Genomic DNA, 27,069 nt, shown 5'->3' with positions numbered 1-27,069 from the left:
AAAGCACATTATCAGTCAACCAATCAAATCTGCCAAATACATTCCATTTAAATTCCTGTCTGTTGGGTCGGACATATAATTTATTTACAGGAATTTAATATACTCATGAGTTTTAGATGGAGTTGACTCCAACACTTAACACCCATGCAAATAATAACATCAACGGGATAAAATGTGCTTGAACAAGGCTAGGTGGGTGTGTATGTTTATTTGGACTGCATAGTGTTTGGAGTGAGCCGTCTGTGGACTTGGTTATGTTTGTTTGGACTCGAGTTCACTTTGTTTGGACAAAAGTCTTGAGGGTATGTTTAGTGTGGGCTTGTTTTGACTGAGATTTGTATGCTTGGATAAGGCTGCGTGTTGTGATGACAGAGTGAGAGAGTGAAAAAGAGAGAGATACAGAGAGAGGAGACAGGGATAAAGGAGAGGAAGAGAGAAATTAAATGAGAATGAGAAATGAGAAACCAGAAATTAGAAAAGCCCTGATTGTTGAGCTGACTGATTGATCGTCAAACTAACAAGCTTATTGTCCATAGAGCTTGGAGTGTGTTAGTGTGTGTGTGTGTGTGTGTGTGTGTGTGTATGTATGTATGTATGTGTGTGTGTGTCCGTTGCTTACTGTCGCGCAGTAGCCCGTCTTGTTGCTTCCAGTCGAGCTCAAAGCTGTAGAAACAGATGAGGTACTCCAGGTCCATCAGAACCACCCCTAGAGAGTTGAGCTGGTCGGCCAGCCAGAAGTCTGCAAACTCTACCCTGTGGAACGGGGCTGTCACCACACGGAACTGGAGGAGAGGGAGGGATAGATAGGGAGAAAGGTAGAGAGATGGGGAATGGAGAGAGGGAAGAGAGATCGTGTGAGAGAAAGAGATATATATATATATAACTGACTATGGATGCATAGGACAACAAAGACAGAGCATTTGGCAACATAAAATGTCTATATTTTCCCCCCGTCATGATGACAGGCACATGTTCAGACATGTTCTGCGGCCATATAACATTTGACAGTGCACTTCTTCGGCATTCTGAGGGTCTCACCAGCAGTTTGAGGAGCCAGAAGCGTGACTTGTAGTAGAGGGTCTTGAAGGGGTTGATGAGGAAGAGGAAGAAGAAGCCGTAGAGGACCAGCGGGTTGGCCTGCATGGGCACCAGGATGGACTTGGAGAACAGACAGGACAGGATGCTCACACACCACAGCACCCCCAGGAAACCAGCAATCTATGTGGGGGAGAGGAGGGAGGGGAAAGGCAGGTTGTGTTGTAATTTGATTGAAAACGCCATCTATTCGTGTCATTCCATTCTACTGCTTATTGCTTTGGCAACAGCTGATTTGCTCCTTTCATGCCAATAAAGCTAGTTTCAATATGAGACAGAGAGGGAGAGAATTCAAGCAAATGACTTGACACTAATGCGAAAAGCTAGATTCAGTAACACTACACTAAATGTGACCATAAAAAGCCACATAGATAATATGAACGATAAGTAATAATCAGAACGATATGACTAAAACTCAACCAGTGTCCAACAACAAACTTCTGGGACCAGACTAATATATGCGCCATTCATAAGACGCTTTTATCCAAAGTGACTTAGTTATGAGCGCATACATTTTACTTAAGAGTGGCCCCGGGAATCGAACCCAAAATCCTGATGTTGCAAGCGCCATGCTCTCCCAACTGAGCCACACAGGACCAAACTCTCACCTCAAAGAGGTGCTGGTGGGAGAGGTTGTTGCGGGGGTTGAGCTCGAAGATGAGCACATGGTTGACCCCCGCCTGGCGCCAGCCGTACGTGTTGATGCCCAGCAGGAAGAGGAACTCGATCAGCAGGAAGCCGCCGCGGTAGATCCTCACCAGTGGCCACACGTTGGCATTCTCTATCACAACCGCAGCTAGAGGGCAGAACGATTAATAACCCATTAATAACACATTAACGTCAGCTTTCCGTCAACAACGGAGCTGTCAAATCCTGAACTAGAGCACTTAGGCCCGTAGAAATGGGGAGGGAGGGAGGGATGACGGGCGTACCAGTGATGACGACGGTGACCATGAGGACGAGGAAGACGCCACAGTACAAGCCGACCCTAAAGGTGGTCCACGCCGGAGCAGGTTGTGCAGCACCCAGTGGGGGCACTCGTAGTCTCTTCATGGCTCTTTGTCTGTCTCCTCCCTCCAACTCTTGTGTTACCAGGGCCTGAGAGAGCGGTGGAGACACAGCGAGAAAGGAAGAGATTGTCACAGCTAAAAGTTCAAGACAAGATGATAAGCGAATAAAACTGAAATTATTATGGTACATTACTGCTAGCCAATGTTTTTCATTGATAAGAGGGGGGAACAAAATGGCTGTCCAATCCAGTACCTCAGTCTCAGAGATGAGCTGGGTAATCTTCTTGCAGGTGTAGAAGGGGGCCACCTCCACGTGGGCCACGCGCCAGTCGGCTCCCCGCGACGTCTCCAGGATCTTATCATGCTTCTTCAAGATCTTACGGAAACCTGTGAAGTTCAGATTCTGGGGAAAGGAGAAACAGTTGAAGGATTATAATAGGAGTCTCCCAGAGAATGTTTAGGACGAAAAACTTATTGCAATGGATCAGAAGGTGACACAGGACAACAAGGTTAGGGTTTGCGGTAGTGTCTAGGGTTTGGTGATTAGGAGCTGGTACCTAACTTGGTAGTTCTGCAGCAGGATGAGGCTGAGGTAGTATCCAGAAATAGTGTATAGGGGGGTAGTATCTAGGGGTAGTGTCTACTAAGATTGGTTGGTATACTGTATACCGGGGGTATTTGGAAAAAGCCTCAGGATTGTTTTTCGATACCGGCAAAACTATTTCTTTGATGTTTTTTCAATATGTTGGACTATTTGTAGCTACCTTTTTAATACCTGGGGTCAACATGTGCAATACGTTAGGAGATAAAGCAGATTGAGTTCTTCACATCACCTGTTTCACATGATCTTACATTATGAAGCTTACTGTAGTTCCCCAGAACAGTTATGCCAGTCTTATGCCACCTTTAGGATTATATGTTTGTAAATAGCACAATGGGAGAAAGCGAGAGCTGGTGAGTCCATAGCAGTCTAACTATCGACGAGTCTCTGTTGTGCAGAGCACATGAGGTGATGAAGTTACAATTCAATTCACTACTAAATGTTTGCCATCAGATATCTTATAAAGGCTTTCTGCCAGAAGTCAAAGAACTCTGGATGAGTTCTGTACAGCTGCCATTTTTTCCCCTGTGCTTCCTACTAGCGTTTTTTTTGTCTCCTCCCTTCTTCTCCCCTCTGCTCCATGTACACATGCTGCTCTTCCTTCAGAAAAGCATGCATCACAACTTGGCTCATTTGCACAATTTCTCTGGTTCACATTCGCTTGTAAATGTCCACACTCACCGAAAGTTACATTTGGTAGCTACTAGCTATGCTTGTATAGCTTTATGGGCTGGATTTGCCCGTCTTTGCAATTAGTTTGTTCATTTTCGCAAGTTAGCATTTAGCTAACAGCGTCTATGTGATTTCACTATTAGTTTGTGCTGCTTTTGTTAGTATTCTGGTAATAGAGGCCCAATGGGCTTTTCTTGTGTTTTTAGCACCCCCTTGTGTGCTATGCCGGTAATACCGTAAATTCCAGGATGAGTGAAGCACAGTTTTACAATATGAGAATCTGGATACCGCCCAAGGGTCTAACTTTGTAGTTATGCAGCAGGATGGGGCAGTGTCTAAGGGGCAGTGTCTAAGGGGCAGTGTCTAAGGGGCAGTGTCTAAGGGGCAGTGTCTAAGGGGCAGTGTCTAAGGGGCAGTGTCTAAAGGGCAGTGTCTAAGGGGCAGTGTCTAAGGGGCAGTGTCTAAGGGGCAGTGTCTAAGGGGCAGTGTCTAAGGGGCAGTGTCTAAGGGGCAGTGTCTAAGGGGCAGTGTCTAAGGGGCAGTGTCTAAGGGGCAGTGTCTAAGGGGCAGTGGGGCAGTGTCTAAGGGGCAGTGTCTAAGGGGCAGTGTCTAAGGGGCAGTGTCTAAGGGCAGTGTCTAAGGGGCAGTGTCTAAGGGGCAGTGTCTAAAGGGCAGTGTCTAAGGGCAGTGTCTAAAGGGCAGTGTCTAAGGGGCAGTGTCTAAAGGGCAGTGTCTAAGGGGCAGTGTCTAAGGGGCAGTGTCTAAGGGGCAGTGTCTAAGGGGCAGTGTCTAAGGGGCAGTGTCTAAGGGGCAGTGTCTAAGGGGCAGTGTCTAAGGGGCAGTGTCTAAGGGGCAGTGTCTAAGGGGCAGTGTCTAAGGGGCAGTGTCTAAGGGGCAGTGTCTAAGGGGCAGTGTCTAAGGGGCAGTGTCTAAGGGGCAGTGTCTAAGGGGCAGTGTCTAAGGGGCAGTGTCTAAGGGGCAGTGTCTAAGGGGCAGTGTCTAAGGGGCAGTGTCTAAGGGCAGTGTCTAAAGGGCAGTGTCTAAAGGGCAGTGTCTAAGGGGCAGTGTCTAAAGGGCAGTGTCTAAAGGGCAGTGTCTAAAGGGCAGTGTCTAAGGGGCAGTGTGTAAGGGGCAGTGTCTACTAACCTGGTAGTTCTGCAACAGGATGAGACTGAGGTAGAACTCTGAGAAGGCCAGTTGCAGGTCTTTGATGTTGCGGTGTTTGCAGCGCTCCTGCTGGGACAGGTGGAAGACAGCCTTGCGGCGGCGACGGAGGCCCTGCATGCTGCTCTCCCGCTGGGCATCCAGTGAAGACTGCAGCTCATTCTGCAGCGTGGCGAAACGGCGCTGGGCCTCGGCTAGCTTTTCTGAGAGAGGGAGAGGGGGGAGGAAAGAAGAGCGGGAGATAGACGAGAGAGGGAGGAAGGGTCATGGGAAGAAGGGGAGAGAGAGGGAGATTGAGTAAGAGAGACAGGGAGATTGAGTAAGAGAGACAGGGAGATTGTGTAAGAGAGAGGCAGTCTGATTCAGTCTCTGTTGCCTAACTATTGGTCTTTGGCAGGAAGATTCAGTCCCTAAGGGATTCATGTTTGTCTTCTGACCAGATGGGCTATTAGTGGCCTAGACCTGTGGAGGAGAATGTGACTGTTTGCTAGTAATGCAATGTGAATGTGCTGTTGGTTTTTTGTTCCATCATCGAAATAGGCTAGCTAAGTAGAGAAACAAACTGTGGTTTGGTTATATCAGGTGCATGAAATCGAGCAACATGCACAGTTACCAGAGTAGAATGTGTTGATTTTGGCCAGCTCCTTCTCACACGTCTGAAAGAACTTCTCCTCAAACTTGGCGTAGTACCTCTTGACCGTGTCCTCGTCGGTGACTGGAAAGACAGGAGAAGATTTGAAGCACAAGGCAAAAACTAGGTGTTATTCATCTTCTCTCTTTTCCAGACAAGCTGCCATTATTGTAAAAGTGTGTGAATATGCTACATTTACTATCATCATATATTGGGGCGGCAGGGTAGCCTAGTGGTTAGAGCATTGGACTAGTAACTGAAAGGTTGCTAGATCGAATCCCCAAGCTGACAAGGTAAAAATCTGTCATTCTGCCCCTGGACAAGGCAGTTCTAACCCACTGTTCCTAGGCCGTTATTGTAAATAAGAATTTGTTCTCAACTGACTTGCCTAGTTAAAGAAAAAGGTCAAATAAAAATATGGGAATAATGAATTATATTAAATTACACTCATTTCCATATGGTGGACAAAACATTACACAAGCTTGCATTTTCACCACAGAATGTAGTGGAATTAAACATCCGTTTGGACCTCAGATTGGAGATGTTATTATAAAAAGTGTACAGTCATCACGCCAACACTAAATGGATTGCTTGAATCAGATTAATGTATTTGGTTAGGTACTGTTGATTTTGTCATACGCGTCTGTCCGTCGCAGGACTTAGTGACATTGTCATTTTCAAACATAAAAATAGCACAGACAATTCGGGGCGCTCTCTGTATAAAAGTCGCTGGCCACAAACTAATACACGGATTTGACAGTCATCACTGAAACGAAAGCAACCCGCCACTATTTAGAACTACGTGTGAAGAGGCGATTCGTTGAAATTATCCAGTCAAAAAGTTGCGTTTTCTATTCCATATTCACCATAAACATTTTCCTACAAGGAAATGAGTTGATAAAAGCCTACTACAGGTTGTCATCTAGCGACAGTTACATGTTGTATACCCAAGTTTGTTGTGGTTTTTCTTTTAAAAGGAGCGCAAACTATATCTGTCCCAGTTCCATTGATTTTAATACAATATCGATGCGAGTGATTCATTTGCACGCTCTATTGATTACAGTAGAACAAGCTAATCAATTTCAGTCTAGAGTGACCGATTGGTAAATATTGGTGCGTGAGCAGATTTTAAAAAGGTACTAATTTTGCAAAATACAGTAATCTGAACACAAGTGTGACGTGTGTGTAATTTTTGTCTTCGTCTTCAACAGATCACAACTTATTGCAGCATATTGATTATGAATTGACATTTAAAAAAACAGTGTTTTGACACAGCTATAATTCCAAATCCATGACAACAGGAAGCAGCAACAGTATAATTTTCAACTTATGTTTTAGTAATATACATTATTGTACATTTTACATTATTTTTCAGGATTCTACTTAAATCAGGTCAGAACTAATGAACTAGCCCAAAAACATGTTATGATATATTGATTTTGATGATATTAGTGTCTTGCCTACCCGAAGTCTGCATTGGCAGAGGCGGTCCTAAGAGATGGTACGGTAGGTTATTGTGAGACTCCGTAGAGAGCACTGTTTCCGTACATACATTACGCTGTCATTACTTAACCTCTCGAAGTTAGCTTATTCAGCACATTCAGGTGGCATGACATGGTGGAGATGACATTGACAGTGTTATGACAACAGACAGCAGCTCTAGTCCGTTCATAATGCTGAGAGCCGCAGAGGTCTTTTAGAATGTAGAACAGCTGGCCATGTTTGAGAGTTCACACACAGTAGAGGGTGAGAATGTTTTGGTAGAGGTGAAAAGCAGTTTTGCAATGTTTTGAAGGAAGAGAGTTTCACAGAAGGCTAATATTTTCATACAGAGAGAACACAGCAGTGGTAGAACACTAGACTGCTGCGAGAGACAAAACGCGTCCAATTTCTACGGGAAGAAAATATATGATGGACATGTACAATGTGGTCTTTACTTCTGGTCCTCCTGGACGCCCTGCAGTGTGTGTAGGCTTTTGTCCCAGCTTAGCACTGAAACGTCCGACTTCATATTGTGGATACAAGTGTTACACTTGAGACTGAAGCCTGCACACATATCAGCTTTTTAGGAACACTGGTCTAAAGCAAGGGTATTCAACCGAGGGTCTGGAGGTATTGAATGACATACCTACAGTAGAAAACAGGAGAATATCTTCTAATGACGTCAACTTTATTTCTCAACTCCTAATATTGAGTAAATTGGCTGGTTCCAGGAAATGAGGGTCTTTTGCATCCCTTTGATATTTTAAGTATAAATTGTGCACCAATATTGAATTTTAAAAGCCTGTTATATTCCATGATGTGCCCTTTAATATAAACTACATGGAGAATTCAATAAATCATATTTTTGTTTTATATGAATAAAGATTTACTAAATCGCCAAAATTCGGCATTTTGACATGCCCTCCGTGCAACCTCTGACTTGTAGGAAGGTTTTAACCAACATTTCTCCAAGTTTTCACCATCACTGTGAAGACCTAGTTATTTTGTTGCTTTGACAAAGTCATTTCTGAAGATTATTATTTACTTGTGATTCAAAATCTGTACCTCATTTTAAGGTCAACCCTGTTACCTTAAAGTGTGGTATCAGGAAAATAACCTCACACTCAATGTCAACAATACAAAGATGATTGTGGACTTCAGGAAACAGCAGAAGGAGCACTCCCCTATCCACATCGACGGGACAGTAGTGGAGAGGGTGGAACATTTTAAGTTCCTCGGCGTACACATCACAAACAAGCAGAAATGGTCCAACCACACAGACAGCGTGGTGAAGAAGGTGCAGCAGCGCCTCTTCAACCTCAGGATGCTGAAAAAATGTGTCTTGTCACCAAAAACACAAACTTTTACAGATGCACAATCGAGAGCATCCTGTCGGGCTGTATCACTGCCTGGTACGGCAACTGCTCCGCCCATAACCGCAAGGCTCTCCAGAGGGTAGTGAGGTCTGCACAACGCATCACCGGGGGCAAACTACCTGCCCTCCAGGACACCTACACCACCCGATGTCACAGGAAGGCTAAAAAGATCATCAAGGACAACAACCACCCGAGCCACTGCCTGTTCACCCCGCTATCATCCAGAAGGCGAGGTCAGTACAGGTGCATCAAAGCGGGGACCGAGTGACTGAAAAACTGTTTCTATCGCAAGGCCATCAGACTGTTAAACAGACATCACTAACATTGAGTGGCTGCTGCCAACATACTGACTCAACTCTAGCCACTTTAATAATGAAACAAATTGATGTAATAAATGTATCACTAGCCACTTTAAACAGTGCCACTTTATATAATGTTTACATACCCTACATTACTCATCTCATATGTATATACTGTACTCTATACCATCTACTGCATCTTGCCATCTATGCTGTTCAGCCAACACTCATTCATATATTTTTATGTACATATTCTTATTCATTCCTTTACACCTGTGTGTATAAGGTAGTTGTTGTGAAATTGTTAGATTACTTGTTAGATATTACTGCATGGTCGGAACTAGAAGCACAAGCATTTCGCTACACTCGCATTAACATCTGCTAACCATGTATGTGTATGTGACAAATAAAATTTTATTTGACCTATAGGTAAACAGACTAGACATGTTTAGCTTGCATTCAACTGCCCCTCCCTGTTGCACACAAGCTTCCATTTCCCCTGTCACAAGGGGATTTATGGCTGATGTAAGGTTAAATCTTCAACCCTCTTACTTTATTTGGTACTTAATAGTATTTCACCTCGATGGGAACACGTATTTTATTAAAGTTGAACATGTGCTCTTAATGACAGAATGTAAACATTTGGTGAAATCACACATCTCAAAAGGCACCGAATTCACGGAACGATCCAATTTCACTATCTGGAATATCTGAAAAGGCGAACAGGCTACTATTGTGATATTGCTGCTGGTAAACTTTGACTTGGACATTAATACTTGCCATCACATGACTAACCTTTGTTTAACCAGCTAAACAGCTGCTCTTATCCAAAATGTGTTTTAGAGTTACCCTTCTAGCTAATAGGCTATGTTAGAGTTTACACTTCTACAACATTGTGGGGAGGTCAAAATAATGAAAAACGATCTACCAAAGCTATTCATTTTTTAAATGAAAATTCCTTCTCCTTGCCATTTTTCATTCACCTGATGATAAGACATATTAATCTGTATTTTTTGCTAATGTATGATGGGGCTCCCTGGGGTGCCGGTTTCACTGAGAGGGGGGTCCCTGGTCTAAAGTAATTTAAAGTTTAGTATGTGCCTCGATACAGTGCTGCCACACTCCTGTAATACCTCAGAAGGCCAGCAGGAGGAACCGTTGGCGAGAGGGCAGCAGGTTGGTTCCGAGTAATTCCCAGTGTTACAGTATTAGGTTCACTTACAGTAGAGCTATGGGTAGTCCAGACAGGTGCGTCTGACTCAGTGTCTGAGCACTATCTGAGTCAGAACAACCAGACTGTGGTCTGGAAAAGACTGGGTGGGTGTCAGGGATATTTCAAGGAGTCTACCTTCCTCTTACGTGCTCATGTAGGGTTCCATGTACGTTTTTATCAGGTGCATTTGTGCTTGGATAGATTAGAAACTGGCACACACTGTGGCCCCCCCACTGGAGTTAAGGAAAATGGTGAGCCTGTATTACGTTCTCGATGACTTGGATTCCTGAAATCGGTTTTTGAAACTATGGTACATAATCTCATATATTTTGTAGGACCAAAGATGCTGAAATGAACTAGAGATGTAATAGGCTAGGAGGATCTGAGAGGAAAAGATTCATCGCCCTAAATCGCCTTTTGCCTTAGATGAGAAACGTTGATTCATAACAAAAATGCTCATCCTTCCGCTTTCTGCAGAACGAGTCTATCATGAATACATTACACACGTAAGGACACATGCATTCAGACTATCATGAATACATTACACACGTAAGGACACATGCATTCAGACTATCATGAATACATTACACACGTAAGGACACATGCATTCAGACTATCATGAATACATTACACACGTAAGGACACATGCATTCAGACGTTTGCAGCAAAAGATAAATCACTGGAAGGTTTTTTTCGGGATCAAAATGGGGCTTAGATAAAAGGTCAGCCAGTCAGAGCAGCTGAATTCTGGCCGGTCCCTGGGCAGCCCATCCAAGGATTTTCTATGCAGAAAAATCCCTGCACTGGTCTGCAACAACAACAAAAATGCTATGAGAGAGAGAGAGAGAGAGAGAGAGAGAGAGAGAGGTCATCGTTAGAGTCTGAATCCACTGGAGGAAGAGAGGATGGGGAGAATGATGGATGAGTGAATGGATATAATAGCTGAAAGATACAACTCAGAACACTCCCTGTAGAACTGTATGCTGAACAGGATGTTAGCCTGTGGCAGTGCCGTTGGCGGGAAAGTCTCCAAATATTCCTTTTACTGGCCTTTCAGGGTCTCTATGTTTTGCACGCGTCTTCAGTCAAAAGGTCGTAGAGAAATGTAAACATTTTGAGAGATTTTTTTATAGAAAGGATCTTCACAGTGCTTTCCCCTACTGTCCTCTAAGCTTCAGTGATGTCTCAGTTCGCTAAATCTAGCGGATGACAAAAACAAGTTCAAAGTTGAGGGAGAAATACATTTTACGTAGATGGGTAACGACATGATTTTAATTTCTTAATTTCTTTCTTGTGTGTGTTATGACTCCAGTTTCAATATACAGTGACACATGATGACCAAATCTGAGTGGGGACTATCCAAGAGGGGTTGTTGTGAGTGTGCAGATTAAATAGAGCTCATTTTATTAAAAGATATGCTATTTTATCTCAGACAGGGATCCTGACTGTGGCTGAATCATGGACTAAATTGACAGTTTTTCCTCAATGTCCCTTTTCTTGTTTTTCCTTCGTCTTAGGCCATATATGATCATCGAAAAATATATATATATATATATATATATATATATATATATATATAGCAACTGCACAAAGGGGCAGAAGATGTTGCTTGAATACCAACGGGATCTTAATATTATTGAATTGCTATGAACCCCTCAATAGGCTATGGGCTGCCTCTGCTATATATCACCCAATAAAACCCTTCTCTGGTGTGATGTTAATCAAGTTCAATGTACACAAAGTGTACAAAACATTAAGAACACCTTCCTAATATTGTGTTGCCCCCCCTTTGCCCTCTGAACAGCCTCAATTCATCAGGGCATGGCCTCTACAAGGTGGTGAACGCGTTCCACAGGGACGCTGGCTCATGTTGACTCCAATGCTTCCCACAGTTGTGTCAAGTTGTCTCGATGTCCTTTGAGTAGTGGATCATTCTTGATACACACGGGGAAACTGTTAAGTGTGGGAAAAACCCAGCAGCGTTGCAGTTCTTGACACAAACTGGTGCGCCTGGCACCTACTACCATACCCCGTTCAAAGGCACTTCAATATTTTGTCTTGAACATTCACCCTCTGAATGGCAAACATAAACAATCAATGTCTCAAGGCTTAAAAACCCTTATTTCACCTTTTTCCCCCCTCATCTACACTGATTGAAGTGGATTCAACAAGTGACATCAATAAGGGATCATAACTTTCACCTGGTCAGTCTGTCGTGGAAAGAACATGGTGTTCATAATGTTTTGAACACTCAGTGTATGGTGTAAGAAGTTGAACTCCCGGGTTGATTAAGGTTATCAACTGTCCCAGGGCATGGTAACAGCCACTGTAGTACTGGTAGCCAGCCCCTGTATAACTGGTTTGGGTAACTCTATATACCTCTACAGAACTGGGTCACTGAGGCCGTCTGGGCCCTGAGGAGGGCTGACAAGATTGGAGATACACACCAACCAATCTATACACAGCTGGATGACACACTGCCAAATCACAAGAGAGCCTGAGCACTAGGCACACATTGTTGGCCTATTTGGTTGAAGAAAGACCCTTAAAACAATTTTGACACGGTGGGTAAGATGGTGGTGGCAGTGAAGTCAGACTTGTGAGCGTGCTGGTGAAGTGACATCATGATGTCTGTGTGTGAAAATTAACGGGCGAAACCAACCTCACAAGTCTGCAAACCTCAGCTGTTTTCAAGGACCATCATTAACTTTTCAATTACATTCAATTTAGCCTAAAATGGGCCTGTGATTATCGTTAGTCTGCCATGGCAAATAACAGCTATTTACACCCAGTTCTGGCACACACACGTAATGGCACAAAAACAGCAGCCGAGATAAATCAACACACACCCACACACATATTCATAAGCAACAGCCATTCATAACTGTCATTTACCACACGTGGGTAGGTCGCATCCTCGCTCCCGTTCTCTCTGACACACTCACACAACACACTGACAAACAGCTGCAGCGATCACAACAATACATTCACTCACTAGTTCTATTATCATCTGTTGATTGGAAGAAGAAAGAAAAAAACGATGCCTTTCGGCCTAATTCATCTAGTGAACGCATCTACGGTGCATCAGAGCGATGAAAACAAAGACGACTGCAGTCTGCAGTTGAGAGTTTGGAAAGGGTAGGCCTACTGAACAAAGAGCTAAGGGTATTAACACAAATCAAAAACTCTTGGTTGGGTAGTTTCACAGTGTGCGAAACTGCGGTGTCTTCTTGGTTATGTAACACCGGTTGGTTACTACATTGCTATTACAGTAAACACACGGGGAGCATAACAGTGTCCCAATACTTTTTTGCCGACGCACTGATGAGTCGAGTTTCAACTTGGGCAACACTCCAGGCCATGTGTCCACTGTCCAGCCATTGCAACCGCACCTACAGACCGGCTCGCTCCAATCCTATCAGTGGCAGTGATGTTGAACTATGACCTCAGATGAACACAGGAATCCGTGTTTGTTTTTGCGCCGAAGAAACCCAGGGATATACAGTGTCCTCAGAACGTATTCAACCCCCTTGACTTTTTCCACATGTTGTTGTGTTACAGCCTGAAATGAGATTGTGTCACTGATCTACACAATACCCCATGTCAAAGTGAAATTATGTTTTTAAGAAATGTTCACAGATTAATCAAACATTAAAAGCTGAAATGTCTTGAGTCAATAAGTATTCAACCCTTTTAGGCTTGCCATAACAAAGTTCAGGAGTAAAAATGCTTAACAAGTCACATAATAGGTTGGATGGACTGTGTGCAATATTAGTGGTTAACATGATTTCTTTTAATGACTAACTCATCGCTAGACCCCACACATACAGATAATTGTAAGGTCCCTCAGTCGAGTAGTGACTTTTAAGCACATATTCAACCACAAAGACCAAGGAGGTTTTCCAATTCCGTGCAAAGAAAGGCACCTACCTAATGGTACCCACCTACCTTTTTATACATCCCTTTGAGCATGGTGAAGTTATTAATTACGCTTTGGATGGTGTATCAATACACCCAGTCACTACAAAGATACAGATATCTTCCTAACTCAGTTGCTGGAGAGGAAGGAAACCACTCAGGGATTTCACCATGAGGCCAATGGTGATTTTAAATCAGTTACAGAGTTTACCTGGGGCGGCAGGTAGCCTAGTGGTTAGAGCATTGGACTAGTAACCAAAAGGTTGCAAGATAGAATCCCCGAGCTGACAAGGTAAAAAAAAAAGAAGCTGTGATGGGAGAAAACTGTGGATGGATCAAAAACATTGTAGTTACTCCACAATAGTACTAACCTAAAATATTCGAAAACATGCATCCTGTTTGCAATAAGGCACTAAAGTAAAACTGCAGCTCTGTCCTGAATACAAAGCATTACGTTTGGGGCAAATCCAACACATCACATTCCAAATACTTCATATTTTCAAGCATGGTGATGGCTGCATCATGTTATAGGTATGCTTGTCATCGATAAGGCCTGGGGAGCTTTTCAGGATAAAAGAAACTGAATAGAGCCAATCCTAGAGGACAACCTGATTCAGTCTGCTTTCCAACAGACACTGGGAGACAGCAAGACAATAACCTAAAACACCAGGCCAAATCTACACTGGAGTGGCTTATCAAGACTCAATGTTGTCTTGGTAAAGCCACTCCAGTGTAGATTTGGCCTGGTGTTTTAGGTTATTGTCCTGCTGTCTCCCAGTGTCTGTTGGAAAGCAGACTGAATGTTCCTAGTTACAGTTTTGACTTAAATCAACTTGAAAATCTATGGCAAGACTTGAAAATGGCTGTCTAGCGATGATCAACAACCGATTTGACAGAGCTTGAAGAGCTTTAAAAAGGATAATGGCAAAATGTTGTACACTCCCCTTGCGCAAAGGGGAGACTTACTCGTTAAAACACCCCTAGGGTAATTTGACGTGACGTCACTTTGAATATTGAATAGCCCCGTGTGTTTTATGCTAGAGACGTAGTTTCTTTAAGTGGTGTTCATTATTACCCTGTTATTTAGAACCTGGCGGACAACTATGAAAGCTCAAATCAAGTGTATTCACCCACTGGCTCAGACAGCTGAACAGACAAAGACATGTTCCCACCAGCACAAGTATATATACCCCAATTTAGGTGAAGTCTCCTCCTTCCCTCTAAACATTACATCTTTATTGCTAGGCAGGAAGCTAAGTGATGCGGCTAATAAACTGTTCCTTCTTTCTCCCGTCATATGACCTGACCTGACCTCAGCCCCCATTCCTCACTAATCCACAGCTCTCCACACTATCAGTAACCGCAAGCATGTGATTGCCTTTCCCTCACACAGTAACATTCCAAGCCCCTGGCTCATAACCAACCTTAATTGACTCCACCATATACATAACCAATAACTTCTGGTCTAACAACCAGACTGTGGCCAATTCTCCTTTTCCATAGGATACCTGATTATTAACAATATTTCAAGTTTAGAAGTCAGAACCCATCAGTGGCGACAGCTCAATCCTCTCTTTCTGCCGATTCTTATAAAGCTTGCGCCAATTCCATAAAATGGGGCGTGTGAAAGGACACGCTCACGGAGGTGTTGTTTGTTTTGCTCTACGACATCCACAGGCTTTACGGCAGTCATCTGAACATTGACGCCCAGGTCCTAATTTCCAAGATGTCTTCTCACAAAACCGACTGTCCAGACTGAACCGTTTGAGCTACAAAAGGAATAAGTCAACAACATGGACAGGTAAGACTCTCACGGACGTTTAGCTCTGACGCACACAAGCTTTAGGGGAGTTGCCAGGAAGCTAACCCAGTGCCGGGCCTTATAAAAATAAAAAAAGATCACACAACGTGAATAGGGTGCAACAGTGCCATAACCAAAGTGACTAAATATGGGTCTAACAAATAAATCCTAAATGTACTTATATCGCCTAGATATAGGACGGACACGTCAACCTTATTCCTTAGGATTCATTTTTTTACTCTGTTTTGCCATTTTATGAATGTGTTATTGAATGCGTTTCTATGGGCTATAGCAGTAAAGGCCAAAATCAATATAAAAAATAAATAATAATATATACTTTTTATTATAAACTGGGTGGTTTGAGCCCTGAAATCTGATTGGCTGAAAGCCATGGTATATCAGACTGTATACCACAGGTATGACAACACATTGGTAACCAGTTTATAATAGCAATAAGGCTGCAGTATATGGCCAATATACCACGGCTAAGGGCTGTGTCCAGGCACTCCGCGTTGCGTCGTACATAAGAACAGGACTTAACAGTGGTATATTGGCCATGTACCACACCTCCTCGGGCCCGATTGCTTAAATATACCTACACGGTTCCTAAAATTCAAAATCAAATTGCTAAATGATCCATGGTATGACCATTTTAAAATATATGTTCGCTTAGTAGATATTGCAAACCAAGGGCTTAGACCTATAGGAGTTAGTTATTATTCCACTTAGAGTATTTTGTGTAGATCATTGATTTAAAAAATTACAATTAAATCAATTTTAATCCTACCTACCGTGGTTAAAGTATTTGAAATGATTTCAAATTGTATTTGAACCCAGGTCTAACACACAGACATGCACGCGTTCTGATAGCAAACCATTTCTATCCCTTGAAAGAAGCTACACTGTACAATACTCAACCTACATGCCTTCTCGGGTCCCCTCAAGCTTTGACTCGCCTAACGCCTCTAACTTCAGACACATCTCAGGGTTGATCGATACCAACTCTTTTCACCCCAAATCAGCTACACTATACAATCCTCCACCTACATGTGTGTACTGCAGTTCCCTCCAGCTTTGACTGTGTTACAGACCTCAGGCTCCTACAAAAGGTGTTGACAAGCGAGTGGAACAAAGTAGCCTCTGTGGCCTGGTCAAACGTAACAAGCTGGATTAAGTCTTCAAGCTCACAATGCCACGCAGGCACCACAGGGAACTCTTAACAAAGGACCATGACGCGTTGCACTGAGAATCACGCTGTAGAAATGGATTAGCCGTCCAATAAACTGAGGACAGCTATGATTACGCCAGCGACAATAGAAAAAGGAGCAAAGCATTCTGTCATTCTCCTTGCTGTTAGACCAAAGACTGATGGACAGAAACTTTGTTTAAAGAAAGAGGGGTATTTGAGGGATGAAGTTTGCTTATTGTGCACTTTTCTTCCTCTCCCTGGCTCAACACTCTTCCTCTCCCTGGCTCAACACGCTCCCTGGCTCAACACTCTCCCTCTCCCTGGCTCAACACTCTTCCTCTCCCTGGCTCAACACTCTTCCTCTCCCTGGCTCAACACTCTTCCTCTCCCTGGCTCAACACTCTTCCTCTCCCTGGCTCAACACTCTTCCTCTCCCTGGCTCAACACTCTTCCTCTCCCTGGCTCAACACGCTCCCTGGCTCAACACTCTCCCTCTCCCTGGCTCAACACTCTTCCTCTCCCTGGCTCAACACTCTTCCTCTCCCTGGCTCAACACTCTTCCTCTCCCTGGCTCAACACTCTTCCTCTCCCTGGCTCAACACTCTTCCTCTCCCTGGCTCAACACTCTTCCTCTCCCTGGCTCAACACTCTTCCTCTCCCTGGCTCAACACTCTTCCTCTGCTCTGTCTTTCCTTCTCTCCATTTCCCACTTTGCCCAGCGCTTTTCTCTCCTGGTCCATCAAATGCAGGTGATTGACTTTGTTCTTGCATTGATATCTGCAGCAGTTTGATACTGAAAGGCCATGGGCTACCTAATAGTGGTGTGTTGGGGGGGACGTGGGGGTCAGGGTTGGGCCCTAATAGTGTGCAATATGCACGTACACTGTACACACACACACACACACACACACACACACACACACACACACACACAGAGCTTATTTTACCTTCGATAGAGGGTGCCTGGTCCTGGGCAGAATACAGCATATCCTTGAAAGCCTGCAGAGCAGAAATATAAAATCAAGAAAGAGGTAAATAAAATAATAATCACTAACCTAACTAATCGGATGACACATAAAACGGCCTAATGCACTGCAGACATTTTGTTTGAGGCGACATTACTTATGTTTCAACATGTAAACCCTTTAAATGATGCACTTTAGGTGCACACATGTAAGCCTACAGCATAATGTGTTATAACAGCACATGATACAGTGTGACTATTTTACTCGCATATGCGCCTAAATGTTTTGCTGTGCGACCCAGAATTTTTTATTTAGGAGCACCAGCGCGCCTAGAAATATGAAGGATTTTTACCTCATAGTTTTCATTCTCCTCAATGTCTTTGTGTCCACCTACATTTTTTTTGTTGTTACTTAGGCGCACACGTCCTCCTTGTAAAAAAGCTCAGCGTAGAGCCCTGTGATGTGCTGTAGAGTATGACTCATGACGCTGCCGCTCCTTAACATGGGCAAACAGATTATTCCACCGCTGACTAGCTAAAACAGCCAGAGAATTTCTGCCCAGGAGCAAGTAAGCAGGCAGGCAGGCAGGCACAGAGGTAGACAGACGGAGACCAGAGAGAGAGAGACCAGAGACAGTACAACCAACCAGCCAGCCAGCGGAAGCAGCCGAGCTGCGTGATAAAAACGGGTCATGCAAATCTAACAATAGAGAAGAAAGGTGAAAAAGGGGAAGTGTTCTGTCCCAGCTTTCCTTGGCATCAGGATGACAAAGGAAACAGTCAAGGTTATTCTGGTGCATCACGGAGCCAATCACACAGAACAGAAGGCGCTTTTTCGAAGCCCTAGCCCCCTAGCCAGAGTCCAGACAATGGGTTCAGAATAGACAGAGTCAGCAGCAGATAGCTACTGCAGACTTTCTACATCTCTGTGTGTGTGTGTCCCAGAGTGCAGAGAACAAGAAGCCCCTCGTTATTGTGGAGAAGCCAGTGAGACAGACGACAATACACGTCCTCGGTGCCAATAGAGCCGCATGGTCAAGGTCACTCATGCTCTGCTGAATGAGTGGATTCAGTAGATTTACAAACAAGAGCAGCGAATGAAGAGAACAAATGGACAAAGGATTGAGAAAGAAGTCTAGTTCACTGGAAGACAACCTATTGGTTGTCGTACCGACGTGGACAAGTGCAAACAGGAGTTTCAAAGTCTTGCCTGTTTTATTTCTGCCCATGGTGGATGATGAGCACGTGGTGCTGTTTGTGCATGACCTGGGATCAGTCATTGCGCTTTGGGTTCGTTGGCATACTTGTGTTGTGTGGGAGTGTTTGGAGTTTCTGTGTGTGTATTATCTTACAGTGGGAATCACAAATCAATCATTCCCAATCATTCAGTGTTTGCTGGTTCTTTATCAGGGTTCCATACTGTCACCTTATCCAACTTGTGTGTGTGTGTGTGTGTGTGTGTGTCCAACACTGCCAACCCCCAATGTTCCCAACAACAATGATGTAAGCAGATCCATTCTCACATGCTTGATTTTTTTTCTCTCATCATGTGACTCCTTGGAACAACAGCTTCACCATCAGGCTACAATAACAAGCATCCTCAGTTCCTCAGTCCAAGACACGCCTTTTAAAAAGTGTCCAGATAAATGCTACTCCTTGGTCAAATAGCCTGGGGTCAGCTTTCGCTGCCTTAAGCCAAGCCTTTAGACACGATTAGAAATAGTGTCCTTAAGAGTTTACCCTACCTAGATGGAGGATAAAAGGACTTGCACTAGTTTATACCTATTCTCTTAGAACTTGGCTAGATCATCTTAGCTGTGGTCGTCTGTGAGGGGTTGGTTGTGTTCCAGCCCGTCTCCACACAGTCAGACTGCTAGCCTACATCATATTAATGTGGTTCCGAAGATGTAAAACGCTTCAAGGCATTGTGAGATCTGATCATTTTGCACAGTGCGGCGGGCTGGAACGCGACCCGGTGTCTTTCTTACTCTGCCCTGTAGCTGAGCCAGTTGAGGACAGTGATATGACCCCGCCGTGAGCCTGGTCCCTGCTCTGCACCCCACGAAGACGGCCACAGGACTGTCCCTGTGAGAGCGAGGGCTAATATAAAATGGAACAGTCCACCGTTGAACGCTCCAGTAGTTTTATTAGAAACATTCATTTTGACCACACGGGAAGGTCTGGAGATGACCCCTTTGTGGTAAAATCATTGCTAGTAAGTAAAACCACGGGGACATTTAGCTCCTAGGCTTTACCGTGAGAAAGTGTCTTCCTCTTTTTCACATGACGTTTTCTACCCTTGTTTTGTACTACTTTCATACTAGCAGTCCAGTGTTTCCCTAGGGTTGTTCGCTTTTAAAATGGTGACTGTGAGGAACAGATAGATTTGGACTGAGCAGCTAATTGTTTGTGGCACAGATGGTAGGGGATGATAACAGCAACAGAGGCAGCGATGGCATGACGTGGTCTGCTTACAAAGCTCACCAACTGTCATGCGATGCTCAGCATGTAGCCTTAAAAAGACAGGGCGCCGTGCTACTAGTGTAGCGAAAGCCCACGCTTTCCCACACTACCCACGGTGTGTGGGTGTGTACGTGACAGAGAGGGCAACTGCCCCTGCTTGAGCCTGTGTCTGTGCAGTAAGTGTATCAGCGGGTGCTAAAGCATAAGTTTCTTAAAGAAAGCAGAACACTACAGGCAGGCGATTATCCCTTTAGCCCAACCTCCCTCCATCCTCCCTATTCTCTGACGCTGTACTCCTGTTGGCCTTTCACAGGTCTGTGGTATCTTTGCACATGGCTGTACTCACACAGCATGGACCGTAATACAGGCCAAACAACAACACAAGGCCAGCCAAAATCAAAGCATTGTGGACTGTGGAGGTGTGTGTGTATTTGGCTACACCAGGAGGAGTCTAGGAGACAGAGCCTGGTTAGAATGAACAGTCAAGTTGAGGGACTTCTGACTACAACTGACCGCTGACTGTCTGCAATCCCACTGCATTCGTCTGCCTAATAGGCTACTAAGCTAAAAGAAACCCAAATATATATATATATATATATCAGTTGTCACATTTATAATAGGATTACATCTACTCTATGACGCACAAGCCACGATGAAGGTGTAGGTTGTCTATAAACTATTAACTACTGGTGAGTTAGCCACTGCATCTCCAATGTGAGCTTGTAAACCATAATCAGGGTCATATTCATCGAACAGAAAAAAACTGACTGAAAAAGGAAGGGACTACCTGAACGGGTCCAATAAGAAACTTGTTTTTGTTTTCCGTTGCAAACCGTTTTGCCCTAATGAATACGATCCACCCTTGCTTTCTGCAATGACAACAGCGATAATCATAAACTGTGACTTTAATGGTTCGGCGTAACTCGCATCAGGTGACAGCCAGCAGCCAGAAAAATCGGCTGACACCAGCGTTCCACAAGAGCGAAAGATACAGCAGTGTAGACAACAACAGAGGTCACACAGACAGCACTAAGACTGGCACTGGTTGTTATTCTCAATGACAACCGTAACCACAGTCACACACACACACATGAATACAGACAGACATGAATATGGCACGCAAACACATGAATGCGCACACGGTCACACAGGGTCAATCTGACGTCTGCATTCGCCGTGCAGCATTCTACGGTGACACGGCCTCTACAGAAGTCCGGGCGTTCATACTTCTTGCGCTTCGCAGAGCAGCGCAGAGCTGTTGTGAAGGAAGTTGTCAAGGAAGTGAGTTTGTTTATACAGGACCTCCCGCCCTCACCTACCATCAACCAATCATGTCAATGCAGAGCTATATGTAACCCTCCACGTTGTTACAAAATTTGGGCGGCGCGCGGCCATGCGGTACAGAGCTCCTTTTGGACTCTGCGTGCTACCGGAGGCTACGCAATTGCGTCACATTCTTCATACAGAACCTCCCACCACATTTCAGGTATAAATCGGCTTTAAGCCTCAGCCCGTTTCCCTGCTGAATCTAATTCAGAGGCAGTACAGTGCTCTGCTCATACAGAATGGTGAGTGCAGAGGCCAGCTTCCCTCTTGCCCTGAGAGAGAGAGAGAGATCAGTGAACAAATACAACACCTATATTCTCAGAGCTGCACATGCATGCACTCACACACATGCATACGTGTGTCTGTGTGTGTGTTCACACTCAAACAAACCACACACACACACACACACACACACACACACACAGCTAGGTAGAATCTAACAAACAGGTTCTCATAAATAGGCAGATTCTCAGAATACACTTCTGAAAACCACTACACAAGTGATAATTCGTCCCTATGTGTTGTGCAACTCTAGCCAACAGCCGGGAGTCTGAAAAGACAAATTGTGTCATCATTGTGTAAAGAACTGACCCCAGCAATAGCCAGAGACATCATTCAGTGTCTGTTCCAGCCCTGCCAATCTCTAATCGGTAGGCTAATCCCACGAAGGAAACCTCCGCAGCACTGATGTTAGATGATTAAATTATATGTACTGCAGATGGAGAGTGCTACTTTCTGAGGGAGAAAAAAAAGGGGGGGGGGGGGGGCTGGGTGTGGTGGACACATAACTAGACCATATTTCATACATTTTTAAGAATGCCGGCCAGCACACCTGCATGGATCAATATGCCATAAATCTATTTGATTGTGTATGCTTATTTCATAACAAAGAAATGCTTAAGGGACCACTGGTCTGGACCCATTTTGTTCACACACTGTCCAGCAGACTGTGGGAGGGCAAGCTGACCCTTTACAGAGATGTTTCATTTAAAAAAAATCAGTGCAAGAAGCAGCAATGCGTAGATTAGAACTGGAAGCAGCTGTGGCTCAGTCTGACTGAGGACTGCAGCCGTCGTCACCTCCAAATGCAGGTGCTCATTGAAGAGCTACAGTATGTTGCTGCAGTCCACACCATTGAACAAAGGCACTGAGTTTGTTAGTAGCTGTGATGTAGGGTTCAGCCAGAATAAGACTAACGTAAAAACAAAATGTGGGAAAAAGTCAAGGGGTCTGAATTAGAGGTCGACCAATTAATCGGAATGGCCGATTAATTAGGCCCGATTTCAAGTTCTCATAACAATGGGAAATCTGTATTTTTGGGTGCCAATTTTTTAATAGGCATGTCAGTTAATTAAGAACACATTCTTATTTTCAATGACGGCCTAGGAACGGTGTGTTAACTGCCTCGTTCAGGGGCAGAACGACAGATTTTCACCTTGTCAGCTCGGGGGATCCAATCTTGCAACCTTACAGTTAACTAGTCCAACGCAATAACAACCTGCCTCTTTCTAGTTGCACTCCACAAGGAGTCTGCCTGTTACGCGAATGCAGTAAGCCAAGTTAAGTTGCTAGCTAGCATTAAACTTACCTTATAAAAAACAATCAATCATAATCACTAGTTAACTACACATGGTTGATGATATTACTAGATATTATCTAGCATGTCCTGCGTTGCATATAATGTGACTGAGCATACAAGCATACAAGTATCTAAGTATCTGACTGAGCGGTGGTAGGCAGAAGCAGGCGCGTAAACATTCATTCAAACAGCACTTTCGTGAGTTTTGCCAGCAGCTCTTCGTTGTGCATCAAGCATTGTGCTGTTTATAACTTCAAGCCTATCAACTCCTGAGATGAGGCTGGTGTAACCGAAGGGAAATGGCTAGCTAGTTAGCGCGCACTAATAGCGTTTCAAACTTCACTCGCTCTGAGCCTTCTAGTAGTTGTTCCCCTTGCTCTGCATGGGTAACGCTGCTTCGATGGTGGCCAGAGAGGAGCGAGGAGAGGGACGGAAGCTATACTGTTACACTGGCAATACTAAAGTGCCTATAAGAACATCCAATAGTCAAAGGTTAATGAAATACAAATGGTATAGAGGGAAATAGTCCTATAATTCCTATAATAAGTACAACCTAAAACTTCTTACCTGGGAATATTGAAGACTCGTGTAAAAAGGAACCACCAGCTTTCATATGTTCTCATGTTCTGAGCAAGGAACTTAAACGTTAGCTTTCTTACATAGCACATATTGCACTTACTTTCTTCTCCAACACTTTGTTTTTGCATTAACATGTTTCATTATTTATTTGAGGCTAAATTGATTTTACTGATGTATTATATTAAGTTAAAATAAGTGTTCATTCAGTATTGTTGTAATTGTCATTATTACAAATTTTTAAAAAAAAAATCGGCCGATTAATGGGTATCGGCTTTTTTGGTCCTCCAATAATCGTTATCGGCGTTGAAAAATCATAATCGGTCGACCTCTAGTCTGAATACTTTCCGAAATCTTATAGTTAGTCGTTTCATAAATTGATTATACTTTTTTAAAAATATTATTAATTTGAAGCCTTATTCATACAGTTTTGTTGAATAGGAAATACATCAAATATTTGTAGTGTACTTGAGCTTGTATCCTCAGCAATTTATCAGTTTTAACCAGAAAGGTTAGATTTGAACCAGAAAGGTTAGATTTGAACCTTTCTTGCAGTATGCAGCATTACTAGTTATTGTTTATTGCAATCATGATAAATAATTACTTGGGAGATTACGTAGATTATATTTTCAATTACATATAGTTTTAACGTTTCAGAGGTTAATTCCTCAATCTCAGTTCTGTGCATCCCAGCATGTGACAAAATCAATGGTGCAAAACCAAAGATATTGATCTGTTTTAAGCAATCAATCATGTCATTGTGATGACTAACTTTTACACCAATCGGAGGTAAAAAATAAAAATAGGATATGTAATTCAAATCAATTTTATGGGGTGAAAACGCAAGCTTGTGTAGGGTAGTAACACAAACTGTCCACATTAGGGAAGTTAATGCAACATACAATAATTTAATATGGCAAAGTAATTCAACTTGTCAATTTAAAAAGGTGCAATATGCAGAAATCAATCTGCCATTCCCTGGTTGTTAAAATTCGAATTCCCTGGTTGTTAAAATTCGAATAGTTCGCCTAATTTCAGTTTATGTGACAAAACAAGCAATCTAAACCAGGGTTCCCCAAGCATTTTTATTGTTGGACATGAACTGTAAAAACACCAGGAAATCAACTATTTTAAATTTGAGAAAACTGTTCCCAAGTATTCCCACGCATAATAGAGACATTGGTGATTGTAAACAAATAATAGATTGGATTTATATAGCACTTTTCTACTAACTGACGGTCCTCAAAGTGCTTTACGTTCTCACCTCATCCACCATCAACATGTAGCACCCACCTCAGTGATGCACAGCGACCATTTTTGTGCCAGAACTCCCACCACACATCAGCTATCAGCACATCAGCAGGTGGAGAGGTGAGGAGTGATATATGCCAATTAGTAATGAGGGGGATGATTAGGTGGCCATGACAGAATGTGACCAGGTTGGGAATTTAGCCATGACACAGGGGTGAACACCCCTACTCTTACAATAAGCGCCATGGGATTTTGATTGACCACAGAGAGTCAGGACACCCGTTTTAACATCCCATCCGAAAGACGGCACCCTATGCAGGACAATGTTACTAAATGTAATCAAGGTTTAAAACAAGTATGTTTTAGTCAACAACAACAACAAAATAATGATTATGTTTTGGCCCCCTACCATCCGCTGAATAACAAATTGGCCCACGGCTGATTCTAGTTGATGATCCCTGATCTAAACCCTGTGAAATATATTTTCAATTTCCGCTGTTTGAAGCGGGTGTACAAAACCGAAAGTAAAAGATGCTAAAACGAAATTTAATAAGGGAAGCATAGAAATAGCGCACATCTACCGCTTCTTAGATTTGCTTTCAATAAGAATGACATTTATAATTCACATTTCTGTGAATTTCGTCGGTTGCCCAAAAAGTGACATATTGCAGTTAAGATTATAGTACATGTTGCCCACTCACCAACTATTGCAACAATGACATTATTTCTTAACCATTTAGAGGGTTTAAAAATGCTCTCAAACACAATTTAACCGGTCACGCTGGTCTAGACTAACGCATTCATAGCGTCTGTGCAGAAACCTGAACGCCTGAAGTCTCTAATCCTAGCCGATTAAACTCAACACCACGATTTACGATGGAGTTGAGCGGCGACTAATTTAGTGTGGGCGGACTGGAGCTCCGATGTCTCATTAAATGAAGTTTTTATCCAAAACTGCTGATTTCAGCACCCAAATAGCCAGCAATTACAAACGACATTGTTCTGTGTAATTGCAGGCTGTTCATTGGGTGCTGAAATCAGTTGTTTTTCGTAAATCGTGGAGTTGAGTTTAGTCGGCAAGGGTTCAGCCGAAACTATTTTCGATTCTGGCGAGGTGGTTACCGAGATAATTTAGCAAGCTAACCCGATATTACTAGTTGGGTTGGCTATAAAAAAACGAAGCTCCGTTAAGAAAACCCCCTTTTGGGCATCTACTGTAGTTAGCATAATTTAGCTAGCTGCGCAAACCAACAAGCAATACCGCTAACGTTAGCTAGCTAGCTATTTACCTCATACTGGATGTATTGTTTTCTCCATTCAGGAGTGATGTGCGCCGAAAGGTGCTCCGTGAATTTCATCCTTCCTCAGCGGTTCCCCTCCCGGGGTTTCGACGATGAAATACTAGCTGTCAGATGACTTTCTTTGTGGTGAATGGTTATCATACAGCTAGCTTTTTAAAATAAAGCCAGCGTGGATGATGTGACAGAATCACCACTGAGCAATGTTTGTCATCCAGATTATGACTGTGCTGCTCGGTCCAAGATCCCCTTTTTCTCCGTCTCACATTATGGTCGGAGAACGTTGGCGGGACAACCCCGAAACATAACTGCAAGATGATGCTCCTCTCCTCCTTTATCTTAACTATATTGTCACTATAATACACTCTTATTTCGCCTTTAGTTGTTACTTTGACAATATTGTTTTTGTGGTAACACGGGTCTAGCCTCTTGTGCTGTAAAATCGTTCAGTCGCCATCATTGGGTAGAAAGTGACGTACTTGTGTCGTCACCGCTCATAGAACGCACAAAATCATGCGTGTAATCATTACGCCAATTCTGATGCAAAACGTTTCGTCTGTTGTAGAACGTATTGCAACAGAAACCATTTACTCCAAACATATATATATTTTTTTAGCAACAGAAACCGTCTACTACAAACGGAAAACGTTTTGCAACGAAAACGAGAGTTTATATTGGCTAAATTCAGGTAGGACCGTCCCCGTTTCTGTTCTGCTCTGTTTGCTTCCGTTTGGTTCTATAACGGTCAACGGTTTCATTTGCGAGACGTAATGAATACACCACAGGTGGATTGTTTTCTCCAAACTCTCACCGCTCCCTACATTTGGAAAATGCCACTGTCTTTCCCACAATTTATAGTCTAAACCACTGATTTCGCTGTGACTGTCCAAACCCTTGCCAGATGGTCAGACATCATACATTTGCGTTGTGAACATCAGTGTCTCCCAGAGCAGTGCTATATTTATCAACAGACTATGAGTCGGAGATTGATTGGCCCCAAGTAGGTCTGGCAGCAAGGCGTTATGAACAGAGCTCAGACTGTTCCTTGGTATGCAACCAACAGAATAAGACACAACGTTACGTAGTCACTAGATGGCCATGCAATAATAAGGATAAATGTAATGTAGGGATTGAGGGAAAGAGTCAGAGTAGGACTTGAAC

At 43.4% G+C, this 27,069-nt stretch overlaps 1 protein-coding gene across 1 annotated transcript in view; it reads right to left on the bottom strand.

Annotated features, from left to right (window-relative positions):
• The window catches only part of LOC115114312 (xenotropic and polytropic retrovirus receptor 1 homolog), a 34,503-nt gene extending 8,105 nt beyond the window's left edge, over positions 1 to 26,398 (bottom strand). Inside the window, exons 1-9 of the mRNA XM_029642439.2 lie at positions 25,900 to 26,398; positions 17,399 to 17,450; positions 5,156 to 5,257; positions 4,525 to 4,745; positions 2,359 to 2,508; positions 2,028 to 2,193; positions 1,704 to 1,891; positions 1,039 to 1,218; positions 620 to 782 (exon numbers count right to left, since the gene is read on the bottom strand). Of these exons, the coding sequence (XP_029498299.1) occupies positions 620 to 782; positions 1,039 to 1,218; positions 1,704 to 1,891; positions 2,028 to 2,193; positions 2,359 to 2,508; positions 4,525 to 4,745; positions 5,156 to 5,257; positions 17,399 to 17,450; positions 25,900 to 25,968 (1,291 nt within the window). The 5' untranslated portion in view covers positions 25,969 to 26,398. The remainder of the gene's footprint in view (positions 1 to 619; positions 783 to 1,038; positions 1,219 to 1,703; positions 1,892 to 2,027; positions 2,194 to 2,358; positions 2,509 to 4,524; positions 4,746 to 5,155; positions 5,258 to 17,398; positions 17,451 to 25,899) is intronic.
• Between the last annotated feature and the right edge of the window lie 671 nt (positions 26,399 to 27,069).

Source organism: Oncorhynchus nerka, linkage group LG9b (assembly GCF_034236695.1).
Source record: "Oncorhynchus nerka isolate Pitt River linkage group LG9b, Oner_Uvic_2.0, whole genome shotgun sequence".
In the NCBI taxonomy this organism is placed as follows: domain Eukaryota; kingdom Metazoa; phylum Chordata; class Actinopteri; order Salmoniformes; family Salmonidae; genus Oncorhynchus; species Oncorhynchus nerka.
This window is presented reverse-complemented; position numbering and strand designations above follow the sequence as displayed.